At 43.9% G+C, this 26,946-nt stretch overlaps 3 protein-coding genes across 3 annotated transcripts; 2 read left to right on the top strand and 1 right to left on the bottom strand.

Annotated features, from left to right (window-relative positions):
- Positions 1-278: 278 nt before the first annotated feature.
- Positions 279-25,924, top strand: LOC124644078 (double-stranded RNA-specific editase Adar). The gene is made up of 14 exons (XM_047183286.1): positions 279-431; positions 1,557-1,931; positions 2,000-2,224; positions 2,926-3,000; positions 4,959-5,088; positions 5,386-5,497; positions 6,024-6,110; positions 6,559-6,625; positions 6,915-7,189; positions 7,557-7,603; positions 7,751-7,855; positions 20,763-21,036; positions 21,840-21,932; positions 22,246-25,924. Exons 1-14 carry the CDS (start codon positions 389-391, stop codon positions 22,372-22,374), a joined length of 2,037 nt encoding a protein of 678 aa, XP_047039242.1. The 5' UTR covers positions 279-388; the 3' UTR covers positions 22,375-25,924.
- On the bottom strand, positions 8,658-18,474 carry LOC124644080 (endothelial lipase-like). The gene is made up of 8 exons (XM_047183287.1): positions 18,432-18,474; positions 14,714-14,825; positions 14,122-14,270; positions 13,550-13,691; positions 11,115-11,200; positions 10,654-10,782; positions 10,084-10,194; positions 8,658-9,442 (listed from the first exon to the last, which is right to left on the bottom strand). The coding sequence occupies exons 1-8, from the start codon at positions 18,472-18,474 to the stop codon at positions 8,658-8,660; spliced, it is 1,557 nt and encodes a 518-aa protein (XP_047039243.1).
- On the top strand, positions 22,372-25,924 carry LOC124644081. The gene is made up of 2 exons (XM_047183288.1): positions 22,372-25,420; positions 25,877-25,924. The coding sequence occupies exon 1, from the start codon at positions 22,516-22,518 to the stop codon at positions 23,467-23,469; it is 954 nt and encodes a 317-aa protein (XP_047039244.1). The 5' UTR covers positions 22,372-22,515; the 3' UTR covers positions 23,470-25,420; positions 25,877-25,924.
- Positions 25,925-26,946: the final 1,022 nt, after the last annotated feature.

Here is a 26,946-nt window from a genome sequence, read left to right as displayed (position 1 = left end):
AAAAACGCGAAGTATTTTTTTTTTATTTGCAAAAATAATCCAACATTTACGTACGGTTACGGGTTTTTACGCAAAAAAACCCATTTTGATAAATCTCACGTGAGATTGGGGGATGAGGTTAAATCAAATTTCACGACATTTATCAAGGGGGGAGGGAGGGACAAAAAATTAAAATAAACACCCCACGTAATTTATGACCGCCCCCTAAGTGACATATCTCGTGCTACCCTCACATTGTATATTTGTTACAAGTTTTGTCAGTGTCAAAACTGTTGAAGTGAAGTCCACATGTGATCTCGCGGTGTCGCGGCTCTCCCGACTCGATACAAATACAATCAATATTCAATAAGTACTTGTGAAGTGGTGATAGTGAGTGCGTGTTGTATCAATGTGCAGCGAGAACGGGAACATGGTGCTTCGCGAGACGGAAAGTATGTGCTCCCGCGACTACTTCTATTACCTATAATACAACTTGTGTGATGTGATCTGGTTTTTAGAATAGGATATTGAAAAATACATCAGGGCATCGACATACGATTCACACTCGACTGAGATCTAATCACGACTCAATTACGATTGAAGCGTATGCGGCATTCCGCTACTTTTTCTTTTAAATTAACGTTTTTATGCATTTCTGTGATTCAGTAATGAATCATATTGTCTGCAGATGATTTATGATCAATATGATTGTAGAGCAAACTACTGTATAGACCAAATTGCAGACCAATCGCAAACCAATCGAATGTCAGTGGAATACTCTTATATTAGTAGCAGTTAGCAGAATGCCCGATATGATTGAAACTGCTATTTCTATTCAATTTTGACATTATTTACTTAGCAGAATCGGGCCCCTGTGTAGTTTAAAGGTCCGGTTTATTGTGTGAACAAGATATATGCGAATACAAGCAACATTGTTGATAATGCATTAGAAATACGGCTGGTTAGATACTAGGTAACTTCACACTACACTTGCACGTTGAAGGAATTCATATTGGCGCGTTATTGCAGCGATGTAATGATGAATAGTGCGTCAACTGATAGGTGGCTAGTTAGTGTTAGTCGCATAGAGTCTGGCAGCGATGTGTGCTGAACTCGTGTTAACATACAATTGTCGTCACATAAGTTTGCCGATGTGAAGTTCGCTACTCCCTAAGACGACCCACTGACAATGGTGATACACAGGATGCCTCAAAGTATCCATCAAATGCTTTTTATCTACGGAATGTGGGTTGTTTGTGGGTAATTTTATGGGCAAAAATTATGGTCGAAGATAAATACTTATATACAACGAGGTTATTTTTTTAGAACTTGTTTACTTAGTTCTAAAATTGTAGTTCATTTTACTCTAGGAAATTATTCATTTTTAGCAACTAGCGAATACCTACTCTATGACGACAAAGTTGCTAACATTGGCCATAACTTTTGACCCATATTCTAAAGTTTACAAGTTGGTAAATGACAAATGGTTGGTAGGGCAAGTGTCCCTTCCTGCCCTAACAACTGGCTTCGTGCTTGCCCCTCTTCCGTTTCATGTGTCATGTGCTTGTGTGTGTCAGACGGCGAGCCGGCGGCGAAGCGCCCGGCGCCGAGCATCGTGGTGGGCGGCGGCTTCAAGTGGAACCTGCAGGCGCTGGCGGCGGCGGCCGACAGCGTGGCCAGCGGCGGCAAGTCGCCCGTGTCCGCGCTCAACGAGCTCGGCGTGCGCGTGGCCTACTCCGTGCTGCGCCAGGCGGGGCCCGCGCACTGCCCGTCCTTCACCGTGCGCGTCCGCGTGGCCGACCTCGCCTTCTGCGGCGCCGGGCCCAGCAAGCGCGAGGCGCGCGCCGCCGCCGCCCGCGCCTGCCTCGCCGCGCTGCTCGCCCGCGCCGGCCGCGCGCTGCCCCCCCCGCCCCACCACGACTTCACCAGCGACGAGCCCGCGCCCGCGCCAGGTACACCCCCCCACACACACCCTCCCCTCACCCTCACCCCCCGCCTGACGTCACACTGTGTGTCGCAGCGTCGCAGCTGGAGTGCGTGGAGGCGGTGCAGGCCCCGGCGTCGCCCGCGCCTGCAGCGCCGGGGCCGGGCGCGGAGGCCGCGGCGCCCGCGCCGGCCGGCTCGCTGTTCGGCGCGGCGGCGGCGGCGGCGCACAAGTCTCCCATCAACGTGCTGTACGAGAACTACTCGGGGCTCGCCTTCACCTGCACCTTCGGCGACGGCTCCCCGCTCACCGCCGCGCAGGGTAACTATACACGCACACACACACTCACACATACACACACACTCATACTCACATATACACATGTGTCTGAGTGCCTAGTGCTTTATTTCAGCCGAGTTATAATTACGTATCGATTTTTAACTTAATTAAAGCAGCATAATGTACATATTCACTCACACTTGTGTTTATCTTACCTACATGTATTAAGTATGAACGTGGATGGACGGAGAGGAAAAGGCCGACTAAAGGAAAAAAAGGATAGACTGTCCAAAAGAGGACTTGAATGAAATGAGAGTGAATAATTAGTATGACGGCGCAGAGAGGAATGGAAGCTTAAAACATATTGCGCCGACACCAAATATATTGTGTGCTGATGAGCAAGTATGTGCACACTTGTGGTGCTGTGTGTGCACGTGTGTGCACGCGCGTGGTGCTGATGTGCACGTGTGTGCACACTTGTGGTGCTATGTGCACGTGTGTGAACGCGCGCGGTGCTGATGTGCACGTATGTACACACTTGTGATGCTGTGTGTGCACACTTGTAGTGCTGTGTGTGCACGCGCGAGGTGCTGCTGTGCACGTGTGTGCACGCGCGTGGTGCTGATGTGCACACTTGTGTTGCTGATGTGCACGTGTGTGCACACTTGTGTTGCTGATGTGCACGTGTGTGCACACTTGTGTTGCTGATGTGCACGTGTGTGCACACTTGTGTGGTGTTACAGCGCCGCTGCAGCTCAGCCACAGCATGAGGTTCAAGGTCGTCTGCCAGATCAAGGACCAGAAGTTCGAGGGATACGGTGAGTGTTTTTGTCAATACAAAATATTTATTTTTTAAAAGTATGGTATAGAAGGATCATCATTTTTCAAGGTCATTTTTTTTTTAAGATGAAAGGAGATCATTAAGTTTCGAACATTTTGTACCCAAAAATGAAAGTGCCGGCCAGAGTAAAAAAATTGTGCATTGTGCATCTCATGAACCGTGATAGTTAGAGAGTTGAAATTTTCACAGATGATGTACTTCTGTTGCCGCTTTAACAACAAATACTGAAAACTAGAATAAAATAAATATTTCGGGGGGCTCCCATACAACAAACGTGATTTTTTGCTCAATTTTGCTCGATATCCCTAAATATGTATCATGTTACGGGTAATGCTAGAAGGTGGAGTAGTAAACCTAGGTTTACCCGGCTTGACTTAGTATTACCCAAGCGTCTTGGGTAAAGTCCGAATAATAAGTAAAATAAACCAGGTCTACCCAACTCTGACTGGGTAATGTTAGATGTTGGGTATTTTTCGAGCCCGTGGCGTAATTCTAGGAAGCCCGCATTCCCTAATTTAAAATTTCCTTCATGTTCTGTTGGAGATACGGTAAGAGTCCAAATACCAGATGTCGATAGAGGAAGAGGCGAGTTTCGGAATGTGCTTATGGTAGTTATAGAAGAAGCTGATGATCTGTATAGGCTAGGAAACGAACGTGCTACTACTGAGGAAATGTTCTTAAGGAATCAGTTTTCTGTGTGTCATGATAAACTGATTGATATTGAAAATATATCACCTGAAAAAGAAGCTTACGAGAGCTTGCAAATGAACAGTCGCTTTCAGAAGGCCAAGGTAATAAAAGGTGTAATTGCAAAACAAAATGTGCCACAAAGAAGTGTTCATGCAAAGCTGCAGGAAAATTGTGCAATTCTAAATGTCACAGCAGTTTATCTTGCTCAAATAAATAATATCAATTTGAACAACAACGACCGTTATTAGTTTTTTTTCTATTTAAGCTATTTAGTGTATGCTCTTCAAGCGATTACGATCGCCTTTGTATGTTTTTTAAATAATAAATGTTTAAAATTGACCTTAGATTTTCATTTCACTAATTAATTAGACAAATTTTTAACATTACCCAGTCAGAGTTGGGTAGCTGATAGGTGAGCATGGGTAAACCCCGAATTAATACTTATTTCATTTATTATTCGGACTTTACCCAAGAAGCTTGGGTAATACTAAGTCAACCCGGGTAAACCTAGGTTTACTACTCCACCTTCTAGCATTACCCGTAACATATCGGGTGTGTCGTTCATAATCACATTAAATGAAATGCGTTAATATACTGGTTAATATATGTCCATTAACACAAAGAAAAAAGAAAAATACGTAAAAATAAAAAAAATGAATTTTTCAAACAAAGTAAATAGAATAAAAATGTGCGAAAATTAAACACCATATAAAAGTCAGTCATTACAAACAACTGTAATTCTCCCTTGAAAACTGACAGCTGTCAACTGAACAAAACATACGATACTCCTAACTTTATCTCTGCTTTACACATGATGTTGTAAATTATAAAAACGAAAAATGACTCCTGTGGCTAAACCACTGAATGGATTAGGTTATTTTTCTTACAATTCGCCATAGAATATCATAAAGTATATGCGATAGAATTTAATGTGATTGTGAACGACACACCCGATATATATAGAATATTAGTTTGGATGGTACGGAACCCTACGTGCGCGAGTCCGACTCGCACTTGGCCGGTTTTTTTTTTTCGTTCGGCACTTTCAGTTTTGTGTACGAAATGAATGTTGTCCTTTGCACACGCTCCGAGTTCTGGTCACAATACATGACTAGCGTGTTTTCACACTTGTATTTTGACGCGTGTGTAGTTTCTGCAGTAGTGGTAGCATTGATTGTCATATGTTTTTGTATCACTCTCGTGTCTGTGCTCGCTCGGTGCTGACGCTGGTGGTGCGGGGCGCAGGGTCGAGCAAGAAGCTGGCGAAGCTGGCGGCGGCGCGGTGCGCGCTGGCGGCGCTGGAGGAGCGCGCGCCGCCGGCCGCCGCCCCGAGCGCGCCGCAGCTGCGCCAGCACCTCGCCGACCACATCGCCAAGTCAGTACCCGTCCGTAGCGTGCAGCAAGGAGCGGCGCCCACACACTGACTACCTAGCCGACCTCCTCAACACAGTTACCCGGACAACCCAATAAGCCCACCCTTTAGTTAAACTGATGGCAAACTTACTGACTACCCGTAACGACTGCCGAAGATGTTCAATGACAGCCGGGACCTACAGTTTAACGTGTCATCCGAAACACAGTCATTGGTGTCTAAGATATACCTTGAAAGTGGTAACACCCCACCCGCCTCACTACTGCATTACCAGTGTGTCACATACAACTGTCTGTGCAGACTGGTGAACGAGAAGTTCAACGAGCTGATGAAGAACGACGTGGTGCACTCCAAGCGCAAGGTGCTCGCCGGCATCGTCATCACCACGCACTCACGCATCGAGGACGCCCGGGTAAGTGCACACACACACACACACACACACACACACACACACACACACACACATGTACTGAAAACACACATACTCATACATGTATTGAACACACACATACCCACACATGTACTGTAAACACACACACACACAGAGATGTACTGTACACACACACACACACACACACTCATGTACTGTACACACACACACACACATGTACTGTACACACACACACACACACACACACATGTACTGTACACACACACACACACATACATGTACTGTACACACACACACACACAAATGTACTGAAAACACACATACTCATACATGTATTGAATACACACATACCCACACATGTACTGTAAACACACACACACAGAAATGTACTGTACACACACACATACACACACCCACACACATATACTGTACACACACACACACATGTACTGTACACACACACACATGTACTGTACACACACACACACACACACACACACGTGGACACAGGTAAAGTGATTAGACGCGGGTATGTCTGTGTGTGCAGGTGATCGCAGTGACGACGGGCACCAAGTGCGTGTCGGGCGAGCACATGTCCGTCACCGGCCGCGCGCTCAACGACTGCCACGCAGAGGTACGTACTCACCACCCAGTGGGGTCATATTGATGTCACTGCTGCACTCAGATACATAGTTACAAGGAATTTAACACTTTGTATTTGAAAGCTGTGTTGAAAATATTTCAGATCTGTCTTTACATTTACTTTTCATTTTAAAGATCTGTCTTATGTTGTCACATTAGAATCACTTATCTCAATTCCTTGATTGGTATATTGTCGTCATGATAGCCAAAACTTAAAGGAGTATTTCGTTACGGGAAGGTTTCGATATCCCGTGTAGAAGTATTGATCTTGCTTTAAATGCAACATAACATCTCGTTCCCATTCCCGTATCCCCTTGTATTTGTAAAATGCGATTAAAATACTCCAGTTCATTTATTTGTAAATATGTGAATGATTTCGTTGCCGTGATTGTACTTTCCACGTCTGGTAACACTCACTGACTAACAGCAACTCCCTCTAGGTGGCCGCGCGGCGCTGCCTACAGAAACACTTATACGCGCAGCTGTTACAGTACGCTGAACAGGCTGGTGAGTGTATTTTTAATTGCATTAATTATTTTTCTCGTTACGATTGCACTAAAATTATTTTGTATAATTTGTTAATACATTTTTAGCTCAACTTGCATTGTATAACATTCTTAGGAATAGATAGAAAACTATTGTAATTTGTTAATTTTCTTTTAAAATGAGTGTCCATGGAGTTTCTTGCCGGTTCTTCTCCATGAGACCAACTCTTTGGAACCGTGCAACTAGTGTGGCGTTACATAGGAGCCTGCAAAGGCTTATTTGAAATAAAAACATTTGACTGTGCTGCCAGATCCGACGGTCCCACTGGAGAACAACGACCTGGAGCCTGTTCCTGGCGGCGGCTACCGGCTGAAGGCGTCCCGCGCCGTGCACCTGTACGTGAGCACGGCGCCCTGCGGCGACGGACGCATCTTCAGCCCGCACGAGCACCACCACGCCGAGCCCGACAAGCATCCCAACCGCCTCGCCAGGGGACAGCTCAGGACCAAGATCGAGTCCGGCGAGGGCACCATACCCGTCAAGAACTGCACCAACACCGTGCAGACCTGGGACGGCGTCATGCAGGTACCACTTGCTAGTGTACTCACTACCACCAGTGTGCACACTACCATACACTTGTGAGCTCTGCCACTTTCTAGTGTGCTTAATATACTATTGTACTCAAGCGAAGGACTTAGGAATCTCTTGTTGGGTTGAATCTCTAAGTTGAGTTCTGCCTCTTCTGGTCGTAGGGTGCAGGGGGTTGAGAGAAACACGGTGCTCGGATACCGAATATATTCCTAGAGAGAACCGTTCACTCGGACCAGTGCGCAGTAACTGTCCGCGCCTCGCATGCCTCACGCTCTCACACGTTTTCGCTTACCTTGCACTCTGCCATACACACCCCAGCGTACACTCTATGCAGTAGTTGAGTTTCATGTCCTGTCGGCAGGGCGAGCGGCTGCTGACGATGTCGTGCTCGGACAAGGTGGCGCGCTGGTGCGTGTGCGGGCTGCAGGGCGCGCTGCTGTCGCGGCTCGTGCTGCCCGTCTACCTGCACTCGCTCGTGCTCGGCTCGCTGCTGCACCCGCACCACATGTACAGGTGAGTGCTGACGATGTCGTGCTCGGACAAGGTGGCGCGCTGGTGCGTGTGCGGGCTGCAGGGCGCGCTGCTGTCGCGGCTCGTGCTGCCCGTCTACCTGCACTCGCTCGTGCTCGGCTCGCTGCTGCACCCGCACCACATGTACAGGTGAGTGCTGACCCCCGCCCCTCCAACTCAGGACAGCTTCAGGTGTAAATAAAACAGCAGTGTGTATAACGTAACTACGTATATTGATCTAAGTGTAGACTATTCGACGGAGTAGGGCGCCGTGCGATGCGTCATCAGGTAGTAGGTGCCGCGGGCCCTGTGATACACAAAGTAATATTATTTCGATTCTTTATTAGTCACAAAAAATTATGTGCTATCTTTATTTGCAGTACAAAATAGCTTTTCCCACAACTACAGTGTGCTACATTGGTGCATGGTGTACCTACACATTCTATTTACAAAACATTTACTGCTATAATTATAATTTACTATGCTCAAGCGTGCCCGGTGCATTCTTTTCTACCTATATTTTTTTCTTATTATACGAAGATTATCTTCTTAAACGCATTCCGTGATCTTTGGAAAGCATTTGACAGCATGGCTCGCGACATTTTCATTTTATGACTAAGTAAATCACTACGGAATTATTATGTATGTATCGCTCAAAGTAAATAAAGTAATTGTCTTTCTTCCAAACAATAAGGACCAAGTAGCAGAATACATGATTCCGCGAATATCTTATTAGTGAAACAGGCGTTCCTCAGGGTTCAACATTGGGGCTCACTAATCTTAAAATGTTTTTTACTTTCAAGGATAGATTGTACAATTATGTATCTTTCGTGTTATGATAGTCTAGCCGTTCCATCAAAATTGTTTACCTTCCATAATTTGTAACCGAAAAACCGGCTAAATATGTTAACAATTGTATCTATTCCATACATACCCATAAAGTTCCCCCCCCTCATCCGCTGCCGATAGTCAGACGGTCGCCCTTAGGACTCAACCCGAGCAGTCTCTTTATAAACGCCATCGCCCTGTTCTCGTTGCCGAGCTCGAGCGTGTAAGAGATGGGCGGGAGCTCGGACGGAATGAAGCCCACGTAGTTGCTCTGTTCCTTGGTGGCGTGGCTCAGCTCGCCGCGGCCGCTCCGCACGAGTGTGCTGACGTCACGCGCCACGCTCACTAGCGGCACCACGCTCTTCCGGTTCTTCACGAGGAAGTTCAGCGCGCGGAATATGAAGCTGTCGTCTTTGTTATCGTCCGAGCGAAACAGTTGAAGGAAGCGCTTCTGTCGCTTCTTCGCGTGTCTGTTGTCTTGCGATATTATTGATTTCTTTGCTTGTGTTGGTGTCTTCTTTTGTTTTGCTTTTTGTTCGATATTTGAATGTTTGTCTGATACAGTATCGTCCAATGTTGTGCGTCTTTCGATGTCTGTGTCATTGCTCGTATCGTTCTTTACAAGTTCTATGTCTGTGTGCCTGTCTGTAATGTTTCGTTTGACGCGTTTCTTACGGAGATTGCTGTCAGTGTGTGCGTGACGTGTATTCACATCTGTGTGAATATTAGACTTTTTCTTATCTTTTGTCATGCGTTTTCCATACGGAAAAGCACCTAGCTCTGCTTGCTTGGTACTGGTTTCAATCGGTTGTATCTGGTTGTCGGTGGTATGTTCACTGTAGTGTGAAGGCAGTGGGCTCGATGTCAGGTAGTACGAGTAGAAGCCTCGCGTGCGCTCAGTGCCGTCACCTGCAAGCGTCGAGTGTGCCATACAATACTGTGCTCTAAGCGTGTGAACATACAGTGCAAAGTTGCGTGAAATCTATAGTAAATGGTGACGTGAATATTCGCAATAGAATTCACCTGGTGTTGACCTAAACGAAGAGTGCACACTACAATACTTACCAAAGCTACATCTACAAAACCAGCCCTAAACCCAAACCTATATTAAGCACAAGAGCATGATGACGTCACTGCTTACTTCTTGGTGTCGAGGCCGTATCCCATGTGTGCGGTGGGCGCATGCGCGCAGCGTCCGGCGGTGAACTCCTTCCAGGAGGGACACAGCGAGGCGACGAAGCCGCGCGGTCGCAGGATCGACTCCGTGTAGAACATGTACGAACGCCAGTGGCTGCAGAAGACTGGCAGCCAGGAGGAGGGGGTGTTAGTATACGTTAGTATAGGGAGGTACTGGAGGATTGTTCGAAAGAGTTATCGCGGTACATAAAGGGCTTGAAAAGGAACATGATGGGGTTTAGTCAGTAAGAGTCTGACACTCCCTCACGCTGCACCCACAGCGGGAGCCGTCCCGTCATGTAGGGACGACGAAGAGAGACTCGAGTCTCCGGCCCTTCTGATTGGTTAAGAAGGTGAGACGGTACGGTACTCACACTTGTTGAGCAGTAGCTGCTGCGGCAGCACGACCTCGAGCTCGCAGCCCGGCTGCGGACTCTTGCCGCCGTTCGGGAAGAAGTCCGCGTGGCCTATCGGCTCCTTGTACCCTGAGGGACATACACGTCATGTTTATCACTTAAGCTGTAGGCTAGGATGGTTGCGTTGAACATGTTTTAGCATCCTAACTGATACTTCCTCGTGCATCGTGTCGCACGTTAATATCGGTCGTGCTTGTGATCTCTCTCAGGTGGTGTCGGATTTCCATCCCATCGCGCTATGGGAATGAAGGAATAGAGAGTGCTCCTGTGTCCAAGCAAATGTGCGTGCACTATAATATGTCCTGCGCAGTTGGCGGATCTCCTAGTTTGAAGACGGCAGCCGTGGCCGACAATCGACTAGGACGTCATTATGATTCTTCCTGTCGCTCTGCCAAATTGACAAAGACATTTGTACCAAAAAGACGGTATATTCGTTCCTAACATCTTGTTGCTGGTAGCAGTGTACCCAATAATTTGAACAACACACAGAAGGTTCTGTATAACATGGAATGAATGTAGCGTTTGTACCGAAGATGCCGGCGTCGGTGTGTATGACGTCGACGTAGTCCGCGTCGCCGGGGTCGAGGCGCTGCGCCAGCGGCAGCCCCGAGAACAGCGGCAGCGCCGGGTCCAGCCCCGTGATGCGAGACACGCGACCTGGGACATACAGGCACACACATATAACTACATTACCAACAAACTGTTGCACAAGGAAGTAGAAAAATTTGAAAAAATCGTGAACTGAGTTTTCTGATGTGCATTGAAGTCTGTTACTCGGTTGCTCCACGTTGGAGTAACATAGTACCAAACATTTGTAAACGCAAGCTTCAAGCAAATAGCGACAATCGTTGCTCCCTGTTGTAGTGTTCACATCGGCTCTGTTGCCTTGCATTTCTAAGCTTTACGCCACGAACTAGGCATCAGATTGGCAACAGTGCACATAAGAGCGGCTGCTGTGCCCGTAAGAGCGGCAACATCGCTCAGCTCACCTGACGTGAGCGCGCTGCCCGCGACGCCGGCCGCCTGCGCGCCGAGGCTGTGTCCCACCAGTACGGTGTTGTTCAGCTGCAGACCTCTGTATAACATAGCGTGAGCCACATTAGCAAACGACAATAATGCAGAGAAGTATTGAGATAAGGTCAAATCACCAACGCTGACGTTACTCAACACTGTGTGCTAAAAAAGAATTCGTGTGTTACCCTAATAAGCTCTAAAAAGCTGGCAGTACAAAGTGGGACAAATTAAAAAAAAAAAGCTCAAAATTTGTTGCTAATTTGTTGCTAATTAGTTGCCAAATAATCGATTTTTTTGCTTTTGCCGATTTCGAGAAATCGTCAACAATGCTAGCTTCACCATAAGCTGGCATGGATTATAAGATAAAAGTAAAGGTAAAATAAACAAAATCACTACAAATTTGTTGCTAATTTGTTGCTGTATAACCAAAATAAATTTGAGGTGCAAAAATATTATTTTTTTCAAATAGAAAATTTTTATTTGCTTTGCGCGCTTGAATGTCAATTGTTTCATGAAAAAAATATGAAATAAATTTGTTGCTCGTCACAGAACTGTTCCTTGTCACTTAGAGAACCAGCAACTAAATAGACACCCGACGATCGGGTGTCTTGAACTTCGGTGACTAACAAACCGGCCATGCTAGCTTGAATGTCGATTTTTCCGGTGAAAAACGTTGAAATGAATTTGTTGCTCGTCACAGAGATGATTAATGTCTCTCAGAGAACCAGCAACTAAATAGACACCCGACGATCGGGTGTCTTGAACTTCGGTGACTAACAAACCGGCCATGCTGGCTTGAATGTCGATTTTTCCAGCAGAAACAAACATTCAACGAAACATAGCGTGTTTGATAATCATCAGCTTAAAGGAGACTTGGTGATTGGATGTTTATTTAGTTGCTGGTTCTCCGATCGATGCCTAACAGTTCTACGGAGAGCAAAAAATTTATTTCCACGTTTTTCACCGGAAAAATCGACATTCAAGCCAGCATGGCCGGTTTGTTAGTCACCGAAGTTCAAGACACCCGATCGTCGGGTGTCTATTTAGTTGCTGGTTCTCTGAGAGACATTAATCACCTCTGTGACGAGCAACAAATTCATTTCAACGTTTTTCACCGGAAAAATCGACATTCAAGCCAGCATGGCCGGTTTGTTAGTCACCGAAGTTCAAGACACCCGATCGTCGGGTGTCTATTTAGTTGCTGGTTCTCTGAGAGACATTAATCACCTCTGTGACGAGCAACAAATTCATTTCAACGTTTTTCACCGGAAAAATCGACATTCAAGCCAGCATGGCCGGTTTGTTAGTCACCGAAGTTCAAGACACCCGATCGTCGGGTGTCTATTTAGTTGCTGGTTCTCTGAGAGACATTAATCACCTCTGTGACGAGCAACAAATTCATTTCCACGTTTTTCACCGGAAAAATCGACATTCAAGCCAGCATGGCCGGTTTGTTAGTCACCGAAGTTCAAGACACCCGATCGTCGGGTGTCTATTTAGTTGCTGGTTCTCTGAGAGACATTAATCACCTCTGTGACGAGCAACAAATTCATTTCAACGTTTTTCACCGGAAAAATCGACATTCAAGCCAGCATGGCCGGTTTGTTAGTCACCGAAGTTCAAGACACCCGATCGTCGGGTGTCTATTTAGTTGCTGGTTCTCTGAGAGACATTAATCACCTCTGTGACGAGCAACAAATTCATTTTCACGTTTTTCACCGGAAAAATCGACATTCAAGCCAGCATGGCCGGTTTGTTAGTCACCGAAGTTCAAGACACCCGATCGTCGGGTGTCTATTTAGTTGCTGGTTCTCTAAGTGACAAGGAACAGTTCTGTGACGAGCAACAAATTTATTTCATATTTTTTTCATGAAACAATTGACATTCAAGCGCGCAAAGCAAATAAAAATTTTCTATTTGAAAAAAAAAATATTTTTGCACCTCAAATTTATTTTGGTTTTACAGCAACAAATTAGCAACAAATTTGTAGTGATTTTGTTTATTTTACCTTTACTTTTATCTTATAATCCATGCCAGCTTATGGTGAAGCTAGCATTGTTGACGATTTCTCGAAATCGGCAAAAGCAAAAAAATCGATTATTTGGCAACTAATTAGCAACAAATTAGCAACAAATTTTGAGCTTTTTTTTTTTAATTTTTGCCCACTTTGTACTGCCAGCTTTTTAGACCTACCCTAATACGCCTTCTTAGAACCCACCCATTTTTGCAATATGTATAATCACTAATGAATCAAGACCAGTCTTGGTCTGATTGATTGATTTGACAAGAAATCAGACCGCCTCGTTAGTTCCAGGAACTTGTGATTTTCTACCACGCCCACCGTACGTTACTTGAGCTACAAGAAGTCACGTGACAAGTGCAGGAACATGGAGTATAGAAGAGCTGTCACCTGGAGACGAGGTAGTCGATGAAGTTGGCGGCGTACTGGCCGATGTACCAGGTGTTCTGCGCCGCCGTGAAGTACCACGGGCCCGCCTCCAGCCGCGACGCCTCCACCATTATCACGTTCGTGTCGCCGCGCTGCATGAGCGCTGGAACATAATTGTCACAACATCATGCTTATGTTGCTCGCTAGTACATTGTGCACCTGTGGTGTCTTGTCTGAATACCATCTTTGAGTATTTCTTTATATCATCATCTGCATTCGTTCGGTCTTCAGGTATGGGAATGTAATGCAGATGTATACGCATACAACGAAGTGTGTGCTAGGTATGAATGTAGATGGATGGAGAGGAAATGAAAGACCTAAGAAAAGATGGATGGATTGCCTGAAAGATGACATGAGTAGGAAGGGAGTGAGTGTCAGTATGACGAGTGACAGCGAAGGATGGAAGCGGAAGACATATTGCTCCGATCCCAAATAAAATTGGGAACAGGGCAGGAGGAAGATTCGTTCGGTCTTCAGATAGACCATAGCCTATTCATCATACCATGTTACGGTAGAACAGTAGTATGTGGTACCTTCCCGCACCATGATGCCGCTGCCGTCGTCGGGCTGCTCCATGAAGGCGTGGAAGTAGAGCAGTGTGCGCGCGCCCCAGTCCAGGTTGGACGCGAACAGCCGCTCGTCGTCTCCCGGCGACAACTCCTGGTATGCTGTCGGGTTGTGTCTGAAACGTTACATACAGTGTCACCTTGCTGTACCTGCTGTGATGTCACCTGGTGACCTAGTCTCATCTTGTGTTCTTCAGTGTGTAATTCCACGTCAGACGCCGTCAGACGGATTTGCGAAAACTCTGACGCCAGGGCTTTCTAGGTGATCAAAACTGCAGCTCACACAATAAGAAGTATGTAATGGAATTTGCGCCACTTCTTCACTCTAAGCACAAGTGGGAAATGCTGAAGTGTGGCAGTTTTGTGAAGTTTGTTTTACAAACAAGTTTGATTAAAAAAATTTGAGTATCCTGTTGGATATTAACGGCAGGTTTGATAACACCCTACCTTTATCACTCTTGCCTTGACCAATTCGAGTGTGTACAAGTGAGACCTGTAAACCTAAAGTTTGTGACGAGTGGATGCCTCCAGGGCTCCAGGGCTCCAGGGTTGTACAGACCTGGTGAAGAGCTGGAAGGTGATGTCGGCGTGGTGCTTGACGAAGGGGCACTTAGCCTTGTCCACCGGCGCGATCTGCAGCAGCGCGTTCTCGTACTGCACGCCCGGGGGACCTGCCGGAGGAAGGGCCATTGAATATCGAGTCTAAAACATAAAAGTCATTTATTCAATGTAGGCAGAAAATCAGCACTTTTTGTAGTTCTTTAAAAAAGACGGCCCCCAAAACGCGCGCTCTTTAAGGTCTGTTTTCGCATTTCGCTGAAGTTTATTCATTTATTAAACTTTATGCAACAAAACATTACAAAGGCGGACTTATTGCCCACAGACACATACAGACATTCTTCCAGTCAACCTTAGGGTGATGCAGGGAAAACATGCTAGGTGCATTACCAAAAAGACGTAACTGAAGCAACTGAGTAATGAAAATGACTAACAAAAATGCACAGCATTTTTAAATGATTGCTTGCTGATGGACTTCCTGAATGAAAATCCTGAATGAAATAAAGATAAATGTTAAGTATCGGTTTTTCAAGTCTCGACAACAGTTTACGCAAATCGCGAAATCTTTTCTGTGAGTGACACATTGGATGACGTATTACATATGCACGATATCATCAACTGTTACCACAAGCATGATATATTTCACAGTGCTCGTATTTTGCACTTCATTATTTAGTTCCATAACAAACCTTAATTTGTGGTATTAAGGTATGTATTTGCCTGACACATTGCAGTCGTAGAGTCGACCACAATAACCGCTCTATTCTGTATTTCTGAACACAACAGTAATCGTTAAGGAACATATTGTAATATTTGGTAAAGTTCCATCACTTCGTGAGACTGACAACCGCAATGTATTAGCAGCTGATGTTACAACAGGATCGGCTCGTGGTTCAGTAAGAGCCGAGCGAATACAGCGATCACAATGATAAGCAACGCGAGCTCCGTGGATGGGTGACCATCTTGTCATGAGTTTCTCCGTTTTTCGAAATGGCGCGATAAGTTGGTAGTAATTTAAACATCTTTGACAGTCGTTATAGAAAATCTAAAAACAGGTCTTACTAGAGGGTATTGGGTTGCCCGGGTATCCTAAAGGGTTTAGACAGATGATGTTATAACGTTTGGCTATACAAATGTATGTATGTGTTGCGTATGTGAGGGCAGCAGTGTTATGTGTGCGCCTGTGCGGTTACAGATATAATAAACTGACGAGATGTTCATTTTAGAGGAACGTGCCGTGACATACACACTGACACATCACACTCACGCCGTCGTAAATAGACGATAGTTTGATTATGAATTTTAAAATTGTTTATTGATATACATTGACAAGCTTCCGGGTTTCTCCTGCGCGTCGTCCCGTGCTTGCTTGGAAATCTAGTGTTCTCGACTTCCTCGTTAATAGGGCTATCTAATACTGAAAGATAAAGACTCATTAATTGCATATATTTTAACCATATCAGCATAGATAAGAGTACGCATAAACCTAATAGACAGTTCAGTCGGTGTCCACCTTACAAACTGTACCTAGTAGAATGCTGAGCGTCACAACGCGTGTTCGCAACAATTCGTGTGTTCACACTCTGAGTTTTTGTCTGTTTCGTCTAACTGAAACAACGCTTATAAACAATGTTCCACGGAAAGCTGCAATCATTCCATAGCACGCAACAATGCTACTCAATAACTTTGTAATTTTACGAGCAAACAACAAAGTTCTCGTAACTGTACACTGTTACGAGAACTTTGTTGTTACTGTGTGTTAATCTGTTATTGTCAGCGTAACAACTAACAGCAATAGTTCGGTTATAAGTTGCAGTTGAACGCGTCACAGTGAAGTATCGCTGTAACGGCGCGGTGTGGCGCTTCATTGAACGCAACTATGTATTACACGATACCATCATCTGCTATTAGTTAACTAACATCAGTTTTTGTCCAGCGCAACACCTCACTACAACTTCATAATCAGACTTTTTAACCGACTTCGCAAAAAAGAAGAGTTTTTGAATGCTTCAATAGGTTTATTCTTCTAACTGTCCCATTCTAGGATCGCGGTCTTTTCTCAGACAGAGAAAGAGCATGATTTCAGAATTTTGAAATCCATGTTTGTTTTCGACTTTTTCTTAAAATACAGTGAAGGTAAAGTACAGTTGTCATCAAATAATGTAACCGCTCTGAAGTTCGCTTCTATTCAGTCAGAATGTAGGAACAAAACACTACTGCTAATCTACTGACATCAATTTGCTAAGTGAAAAGGGGCAAAGTTATCGAGACCCTACAGAGACATAACATTAATGTATAACTTAGTGAAGCTAGATCGGCGCCTAGATTGAACTCGCTTGGAAAACTGCATTTACCTAATGCGGCACAGATATGTAAAATTGTGTAAGAGTTGCGCGACCGATGAAAATGTGGAAAAACTGGTCGCGGCGAGCTGTGTACCGTAATCCTGTACTCTAGGCGAATATAAATAATATAATATCCTGCATGTAATATGACTGCTTGGGTCAAAGGGTCAAGCAACTAAATTGCTTATATCCGTCATAACAACTTTTACCGTCATTTACATTAATTTAGAGTCTGAAACGTTTGAAATATGTACCTAGGTATTTCGGCAAAACATATAATACGAAAAAAATCTATAGTTGTTTTTGGGTTTCAAAAATCCTTCATGGATATCTTTCGATATTTGACGAAAGATACCTAAACAATTTTTCACAACACTTTTTTTGATATTGTTTTTTTTTTAATTATTATTTTGGATAAGTAGTTGGTTAATTACATAATCTGTAAATTCCGAAATGCGTTTTGTAAGCATATGTATTGTGACAAAGGTCTTCTTGATTCATGAGTGTTCTATTTCTCTGACAACGATTCCTATTCACTATTCAACCCTATACATTGTATCACACATTACACGCTATCAATCATTACTCCTCGCGCGTGTGTGCACTCACTCACACACAGACATGGTATAATGTAATAATTAGCGGAGTGCGGAATGGTAACGCGTTAGTGGAGCGATCGCAACGCCTCACTGGGACACGTGTCGCAAGACGACACCCATTGTATGAGAACATTCTTCTAGATCAAGTCGTTATCTGTCTAGACCTTTCCCAACCACGTGGTATTGCAGCTGAGTACCAGTGTGCCACAAGGAGCGACTGCCTATCTGACCTCCTCAACCCAGTTACCCACCCGAGCAACCCGATACTCCTTAGTAAGACTGTTTGTCAGACTTACTGGCTTCTGACTACCCTTAACGACTGCCTAAGATGTTGAAATGACAGTCAAGATAAACTAAAAGGGCGCATTATTTTCAAAATACATTGTCAAGTATAAAATTCGTGTCAATGTGTTTGAAACAGTTCGTATAAGTTTAATTACATAATTCCGTTGTCCGCCCGCCCAACGTGCGTTATGTAGGCCGAACTGAAATAGATGCTGATAAAACTTTAACTTTATCAGCCTTGCTACAAAAACTTAAACATCTGTTTAACATTTGTCTAAAAAAAATTGCTGTAAAACGGAGCTTATTTCAACGTCATAATGTGATTTTTTTTTCAGATGTTTAAAAGTTTTTGTGGTTCGACGGTATAAATCTGATAAAATTCTTCACAGGCTTCCTTATTAAATGAGCTATCTAACACTGAATATTTTTTTCAAATCCCCAAACTAACATGAACAAACAAACTCAGAGATAGCTTATAGATAGTACTCACGTATGATTGAGAGGAAGCAAGCCAGCGGCACCATCGACTGCATCTTGTATTTATTAATAACTAACGACCTCTAAATAAAACTATATTACAATATAATATTAATACATCAACAGCCGAGTCTCAACATGTTATATTTGCTGGTACAAGTGCGTATATTGGCGGTTGAAAGCTGTATGCCGACACCCGCCTCACGCCGCGCGCGCGTAGAGGGGCGACAGACTCCCAGCCCTCACCTGTCTGTATGTGTAGTTGATAGAAGTCGTGGTGGCCTAGTAGATAAAGAGCCAACCTCTCAAGTATGAGGGCGAGGGATCAATTCCAGGTCAGGCAAGTACCAATGCAACTTTTCTAAGTTTGTATGTACTTTCTAAGTATATTTTGGATACCAATGACTGTGTTTCGGAGGGCACGTTAAACTGTAGGCCCCGGCTGTCATTGAACATCCTTGACAGTCGTTAGTAGTCAGAAGCCAGTAAGTCTGACACCAGTCCAACCAAGGGGTCCGGGTAACTGGGTTGAGGAGGTCAGATAGGCAGTCGCTCCTTGTGGCACACTGGTACTCAGCTGCATCCGGTTAGACTGGAAGCCGACACCAACATAGTTCCGAAAAGGCTCGGAGAATGATGGTGGGTGCTGTGTAGTTAATAGAACTAGTTACTGTTACAGCCTTTTTTTTATCGTCCCACTGCTGGGCTGCGGCCTCCTCTCACACGGAGAAGGATTGAGCGTTAATCACCATGCGCGAGATGCGGGTTGGTAATTCCACACTTTATAGTCCAGGGTTCCTCGAGATGTTTTCCTTCACATCAATCTTAGACACCAATCAGCCATTGGTGTCTAAGATTGACTAAGATATACTTAGAAAGTAGTTAGAAAGTAGTAGTTAGAAAAGTTACATTGGTACTTGCCCGACCTGGAATCAAACCCGCACCCTCATACTTTACCCAGTAGGCCAGCACGACTTCGTCGATAGAACTAGTGCTCGGGGAAATTAATCAAACCAGGTCTCACTCGAAGCAGAAAAACGTGTTTATTACGAAATGTTCGTTACGAGTTGTATCTCATGTAATACTGTGCTAACTGTTAGTAATTGACACATGTACTGAAACATACAACATTATGATATTAATGTAATATGTGTTTGTTGGGCATTTTTTGGCCGCGTCTTTTAGCAGAACAGCTAAGGAACGTTTTAGGAGAAGATCTGTTGTTTATTTTACCTTTCTCAGTCTTGTTTGAATATTTTGATTTTAAAAGCAGCTTCTTCAGCAAGCACCTAAACCAGAATTACATTTAGCATACACAACAGTCCTTCTACTGAATTAAGTGCACCTGTTTAGCGGAACTTGTGTCTAACTTACCTGGTCAGCTGGTCAGTAGTCACATGCATAACATTTACCTGTCAGTAACTGTAGCGACCTTGGCGCATATTTCAACCCTACTAATATATAATCAGAATCGTAGATAGAATATAGAAATCCGCGCTTAATCATTCGTTTACAAATATACATACACCACCCTTAAATATATCTAAAAATGGGGTTGCTGTTCAACTTATATTACCCAAAGTCAGCTGGCATTTATTATAACCTACTACCGAAAAATTTTATATAGAATTAGTAGATGCTAGGAATCGAACTTTCGTAGTTTTTAATTACTAGATACTAGGACAGTCTCGTGGCTGGTAATTAAGCTAGCATATAATAACAGGTCTGAGCGGACATGTCGCAACGTCTCTGCCTAATGAACGAGCCCTGCGCCAACACACAGGAATTCACCTTTACTTTAGCGACGCTTTATAAGGACATAACTACTGAATTAACTGTTGATACTTGTACTTGCGCCCTTTTTAGTAGAATAACCATTCGGTTCTATGTAATGACATTTTTGTAAGGGTTTTTGGAATAAACGGCCAGTTATATCATCAGTTACGTCTGGTTTTCCTTATGTTCTAACCTTATTTCATAACTAAAGATATACGATTGACAGCCGCAATTGCAATTTCTGATTTGATAAATGCTAGATAAGTTCTTTAAATCAAACAACGTGTCATGAATTTTAAAACAACGCAGGACATAACATTCTACCCTGTGGTATCCCCTATTCCTGCCTATTGTCATTATGCAAATGTGTGATTTCTCCAGTCATTGGCTTTACTCGAATCGGTGACTGACTTCAATAAGTATCACTGAGTATCTTATTTTCGATATGTATTGCTGTTGGGGCATCTTCTTCTCCCGAGCCTTTTCCTAACTATGTTGGAGTTGGCTTCCAATCTGTTGGGGCACCTTGATGAACAAATAAATAAATGTGTCGTCCTTGGTCTTGCAGGGCTATCTGCGGTCGCATCGAGGCGTACATCTCGTGCCTGCCGCCGCCGTTCCACCTGGCGCGGCCGCTGCTGTCCCGCGCGGCCAGCGCCGAGGCCCGCACGCCGGCCCGCGCGCCGTCCTTCAGCGTCGCCTGGTGCGCCACGCAGCCGCTGCCCGAGCTCATCAACGCCACCACCGGCAAGCTCGAGAGCGGACAGCCCTCGCTGCTCTGCAAGCAGAGCATGTTCGCGCGCTGGCACTACCTCGTCAAGCGACTGCCGCTGCTGCCGCAGGTACCCCCCCCCCCACACACGCACAGACACACACATACACACCCTCTCACAGACACACACATACACACCCTCTCACATACACACACACACACATACACACCCTCTCACATACACACACACACACACACCCTCTCACATACACACACACACATGTGCTACACACACACACACACACACGTACACTCGCACTCTCCTGCCATCACCAACTAATATTCTATCAATATTTATAAATTCTATTGTATTTTAATTTCTATTTTCTTGAGTTAGACAGCAGAATTGTTCTAAATGAAGGAATGACTTGGAGAGTAAAGTTGTGATGCCGGCGTGTACAGGATTACATTAACATGAACTAAACAGACAAGTTTCAGATTCAGTACCAAGTGATCGATCACTTGTCTCCATACAAACTGTTCCTGAGCGACTGCACAAATAACTTTGCGGAATGGTATTGCACACTCATTGTATTCTTAGGATATAAATATTACATGACTGTTTGACGCACATCATAGATAGCTCAATTATGTTGATCGTCGATATAAACTCAGTCCAAAAACTATAAATTTTTTTGACATTGGTCATCGACAGAAAGCATCGACATATTAACTGAGTAGGGCGAACATACATAACTGCTTATTATAATCTCTGGGAGAGGTTGGCATGTGTAGTGTATTGAAGCATATTCTATTGTCGAACTATATCTGATGGAAAGTCTCCCATGCATCATGGCAAGCGTAGACACACACGCTTGTCATGATGACGTCACACTATGTAAGTGGTACTAGATATAGTATGTGTGTGTTCAGGAGACGGACGGTGAGACGTTGCCGCCCGCCATGCCGGACAACCCCGACACGCTGCTGTACAACGAGGCCAAGCAGATGTGTCCCACATACCAGGTGTGTATAAGCGTTAGGCTGTCTTAATGTCATTGTTTGGTTCAGATCCCGAACTATGTTGGGGTCTGCATCCAGTTTTAACCGGACGCAGCTGAGTACCAGTGTCCCACATAGAGAAACTACCTATCTAACCTCCTGAACCCCGCTACCCGTTCCCCTAAACCCTTGCGGCCTTCGTAGGACTGGTCATAAGCTTTCTGGCTTCTGACTACCCGTAGCGACTGCCTAAGATATTCAACGTCAAGATGGTCACTCATCCATGGAATTTTAGGAAGCTTTCATAGAAATACTTATTACATAATTTAACTTCCAGTTGGCGAAGCAGCGTCTGATCGAAGCGTTCGAGAAGGCGAAGCTGGGTCGCTGGATCAAGCGGCCGCTGGAGCAGGACCAGTTCGTGTGCGAGGTGGCCGGCGCCGCGCCCGCGCTCCTGTTCGCTTAGGCGGGCCGCCACCCCCTCGCGTGTGACGTCACGCGACCCCCGCCGCCGAGCACCTCACGCGCACACCCCGTGAGTACGACCTCTGCATGTGCGGGTACTGGTGGCGACAGGCTTAGCGAGCTGCGGCTACCGCTGTCGAGGATGCGGCCTACAGCAGGCCCGCGCGAGTCTCATGACGGTTGCCATGGCAACGTGGGCAGTAGAGCCCTCGCGTACTACAAGTACCGCAGCACTAGAGATAGCGTTAGTCTCACTGATAGGAACACTCTCCGCAGTAGTGTGAACACTCGCTTACTGCAAGCTTCAGGTAATAATGTAAGTCATAGAACTGTTGTCGATTATAATAATATTACTACTAGTGTAAGAGATGAGTTTAATGATAGGATGTGTGATCGCGACGGAGCGCTCGGTGATGATGAATGGGATGATGATGACGTAGGTCACGTGACAAAGATCAGTGATGACGCAGACGTGACAGTCCTCATGCACAAAGTAAAGCAAGTCACGTTAGGAGACGATAAGAAGAGGTTCTGGAGCGAGTTCTATAAGAGCAGACAAGCGAAGCGAGCCGATACCAAAGACAGTGACGTCACTGAGCGCACAGCATGCAGTAGTTGTACGTTCACTGAAGAAGCACAATTAGCTGGTAGTCATAGTTGTACACGCAGCGTGGTCGAAGCCAAAGAGACGCCAGTCGAGCGCGATCCTCTAGGAGATAACGTACATAGTAAAGATTTAGTCAATTGTAGTGAAGTCGTAAACGACAATTTAGCATCGTTAAGGCAGCCTAGAAACGTAAGCACTGACGGTGATCCCGTGAGAGATAATGATAAAGAGAATATAGTTAACGTTAACAGAAATATTCTGACCAGGAAACTGGCCGCTTACCACGCGAGTCGGTTTAGAGGTGAACCAGTTATACCTAACCGTGATCTATGGAGTTTAGAACGTAATGATGCAGCCACTGCATCTGAATCTAAAGATTATTTCTTTAACTATGATAAAACCGGTAATGATAATAAGCCGACTGTCAAGAATTCTCTCCTGTTACGGCGACTTCACATTTACGAACAGATCAACAGTAAGATGAAATGACGTGCGTGAGGGGACCGGTTCGCCCGGAGTATGTACCTCTTTGCGTCACGAGGGTGACAGTACAAGAGGGTGGGGGTACCCCCCTCCCCCCTCTCTAAGTGACGTCACGCACGTCAAGTTTTGGAGAATCGAAATTTTCGTTTTATGTTCGTGACACAGTCACGTATTTGTAATTTGCAATTCATTTTTTTTTTTTTCTCATTAAATTGTCTTTTTAATTTAGTTGTTTATTTGATTCTCGTTCATATTGTTCTACAGTTGTCTCTCACGGATTACTGGTCCTTATTTCTTTACTTAGTTATAGCTAGATATATTACGTTCGCCATCAGACCCTGTGTGTGTGTGTGTGTGTGTGTGTATAAGCGCGTGTGTGTGTGAGCGTGACGTTCTCGCCGCGCCTCAGTTGAAACAATGATGTCTACCAAAGCGATGTTAAAGTATTAATGTTCATAGTTTTCATGTGTCCCTCCGCAGACGCTCGCCTGCACAACTTATCATATTCTAGATTTTTTGCTAAATCATAATTGTGGGAAAGGGTTGGACATACTATTGTGACAACACAAAATTTAATGGTTGTCAAATTCATGGTGCAACCACATAGTCTCTACACAGTATTAGCATACATGAATACCATGCACGCATGTGTACCGTGCATATATGAGTACATGCATGTATGAGCACCATGCATGCATTGAGCATCATGCATATATGTCTTCCATGCATGCATGAGGACCATGCATGTATGAGCACCATGTGTGCATGAGCACCATGCATGCATGCATGCGAGCGCCGGGGAAGCTTTGGTAGAGTATCATGCGCGTCGCGGCGCTACACGCGGCCGGTGTAGACCAACCTTGGAAGCAGAGTACCTGCGCTACGACGCTACGGCGCTACGACGCTACGCCGTAGCACTGCTACGCACATTGTCAACTAGTGCCATACTAATTGATACAATTTCAAACTAAAATCTGATTAGTTATAAATATTGGAGTTGTATTTGTATTCAGTCAAAATTATTGTGTTAATTGTTCGCTTGTATTTAAAGTTTAACTTTGATTTTATTGTACACTGTGAGCCAATGTTTTCAGGTCAATTATAACAGTCAAAAAATCATAATTAAGTTTTTTGACCTCTACACATTGGTATTAATGCATGACATAATAATTGAAATAAATATGTGTTCTAATAATATTTGTGTCGATACCAACAGCTAGCATGTCTTACAATCTTACCGTATTAAAGTGAATATTAAAGTTACCCTATTCAGTATTGTCAAATAGTTTGCTTAGATAAGGTTCTATCTCTCTCTAAGATCACAATTACTTGTATTTCCTTCAAAACGAGTCATTTAGTTTAGTACAACTCATATAGTCGATGACAGAATAACGTCAAGGGTGAGTTGCACCATTTGACTGTGATGATAACTGAATTATAACTAGCCGATATATAGTGCAATGGGCGACTATTTAATAGCTGGTTATTGATTTGGTTATCGTAATAGTTAAATGTTACAACTTCCTCGTAAATAATTAAGTTTTCTCAGATGTATGAGTATTGATCATTTTTACTCCAAGTTTCCTCTTGATCACTACACCTTTCTTAAATAATTTCATAGTAGAATCACTGGCTACTGTACTTAATTCAATATATCTTTTAATAAGTTCATGTATTCTGTGGTCGACTGTACACTTGCAAATATGTTCATAACTTTTTGTTAACACTGTACCGCACACTCGACAGTTTACTTCAAAACTATTGATTGTCTTTTAAAATTATAAATGTTCTACCTTTTTCTGTAACAAGTGTACCTGATATTCTTTTCCCCACTCATAATTTTGGTGTTTACATTGATGATTCCTACATTTTGTCTAGTGCGCGGTCGGTGCTATCACTGTATGTGCGCACTGCGTTCCTGAAAAAATGTTTTATTATGGACACAATATTTACCATTTATTTAAGCGTTCTTTACTGACCTTGATAATCAGAATATAGCGTAACTTCAATTGTGTAGTAAATCATCAATGGCGCTTACAATCATAATTTCATTACTTTAATCAGTGCGTCTTCCAGCTATGTTAATAAAATTATTAAATCTGTTTTTAGAGGAGGTTTTGCATCGACGAATATCAAAAATTATTGTGTTTTTCTGAGACGTGATCATCTTTAACATTTTTTTCTTATAAAGCCCAAGTTCACCTACAACATAAATGTCGGTTTTTCTTAAAACAACTGTTTACCTTTTGATAAAGTATACAATTGTTTTAAGAAAAAAATACGTTTACCTTGTCTTCTAGCGTCAAACGTAAGTAACTGTTAGTTTACTTAGATGTCGCTAGAGGCGCCAGTGTGCACATACTGTACAACATTATGCATTTATGAATATTTTGTGTATAACTACAAGCAGTCAGCATTCGCAAGCACTTTATGATTAAGAGTAATAAATCATTTCCTTGTACTTGTGTTGCTTTTATTGTTACCATCCTAACGTCCCGACACGCAGCTGAGTACCTACCAGTGCTTTACAAGGAGTGACTGCCTGTCTGACCTCCTCAACCCAGTTACCCGGGCAACCCTACCTAGGCAAATCATGTGTAATTGCATTTGCGAAAAATAGACTCGAGATCCTGCTTGTGATCTCTATCCGGGGCCCAATTCTCCTAAGTTAATAATGTCAAAATCGAATCGCAATATGATCGCAATAGCAGTTTTTACCATATCGGGCATTCTGCTACTAATATAAGACCAGGGGCCCGATTCTCCTAATTTTACTTAAGCGACATACGATTCACGTTCGACTCGATTCGACTGAGATCCGATCCCGACTCGATTACGATTGAAGCGTATGTGGCATTCCGCTATTTTTCTTTGAAATAAACGTTTTTATCCTTTTCTGTCATTCAATAATGAATCATTTTGTCTGCAAATGATTTACGATTGCAAAATGATTGTACAGCAAACTACCGTGTAGACCAAAATCACCAAAATAGCAGACCAATCGCACACCAATCAAATGTCAATCGAATACGATTGATCTTTTATTAGTAGCAGAATGCCCGATATGGTTAAAACTGCTATTGCGATCATATTGCGATTCGATTTCTATTCGATTTTGACATTATTAACTTAGGAGAATCGGGCCCCAGGATGTGGTAACGTCGATATCAGCATGTTATCTACTTTCACGTGGTTCTGTTTGGCGATAATACGCCTCTTTATCGGAACCTTAGACTATGAGATAAGACAGTTATCTCAATATTTTATTTGGCCTAATTTTACGATAAAATATTAGATTAGCGTATATTAATTACCTACTCAAGTAATTGCCGAAAAATGCTAAATTATATGACAAAAGTAAACTTGATTACTCTTCATCAACTAATATCCAATATGTTGCGTTATGTACCTACTTACCTATATGAAGCGACTGCACATGTGACTCCCTCAATTTAGTTGCCATGGCAACGCTATTGTATCCAT

Source organism: Helicoverpa zea, chromosome 29, assembly GCF_022581195.2.
Source record: "Helicoverpa zea isolate HzStark_Cry1AcR chromosome 29, ilHelZeax1.1, whole genome shotgun sequence".
NCBI classification, from domain to species: Eukaryota; Metazoa; Arthropoda; class Insecta; order Lepidoptera; family Noctuidae; genus Helicoverpa; species Helicoverpa zea.
Note: the sequence above shows the minus strand (reverse complement) of the source record. Positions and strands in the feature narration are given on the sequence as shown.

Coding starts and splice junctions, on each gene's coding strand:
- LOC124644078 (XM_047183286.1), top strand. CDS start 389: ATGTGCAGCGAGAACGGGAACATGGTGCTTCGCGAGACGGAAA. Junction 5,089..5,385: donor CTCGCCGACCACATCGCCAA/GTCAGTACCCGT, acceptor CTGTCTGTGCAG/ACTGGTGAACGAGAAGTTCA. Junction 5,498..6,023: donor CACGCATCGAGGACGCCCGG/GTAAGTGCACAC, acceptor CTGTGTGTGCAG/GTGATCGCAGTGACGACGGG.
- LOC124644080 (XM_047183287.1), bottom strand. CDS start 18,474: ATGCAGTCGATGGTGCCGCTGGCTTGCTTCCTCTCAATCATAC. Junction 13,692..14,121: donor CGGCATCATGGTGCGGGAAG/GTACCACATACT, acceptor ATTATGTTCCAG/CGCTCATGCAGCGCGGCGAC. Junction 9,443..10,083: donor GCAGCTACTGCTCAACAAGT/GTGAGTACCGTA, acceptor CGACGCTTGCAG/GTGACGGCACTGAGCGCACG.
- LOC124644081 (XM_047183288.1), top strand. CDS start 22,516: ATGCGGCCTACAGCAGGCCCGCGCGAGTCTCATGACGGTTGCCATGGC.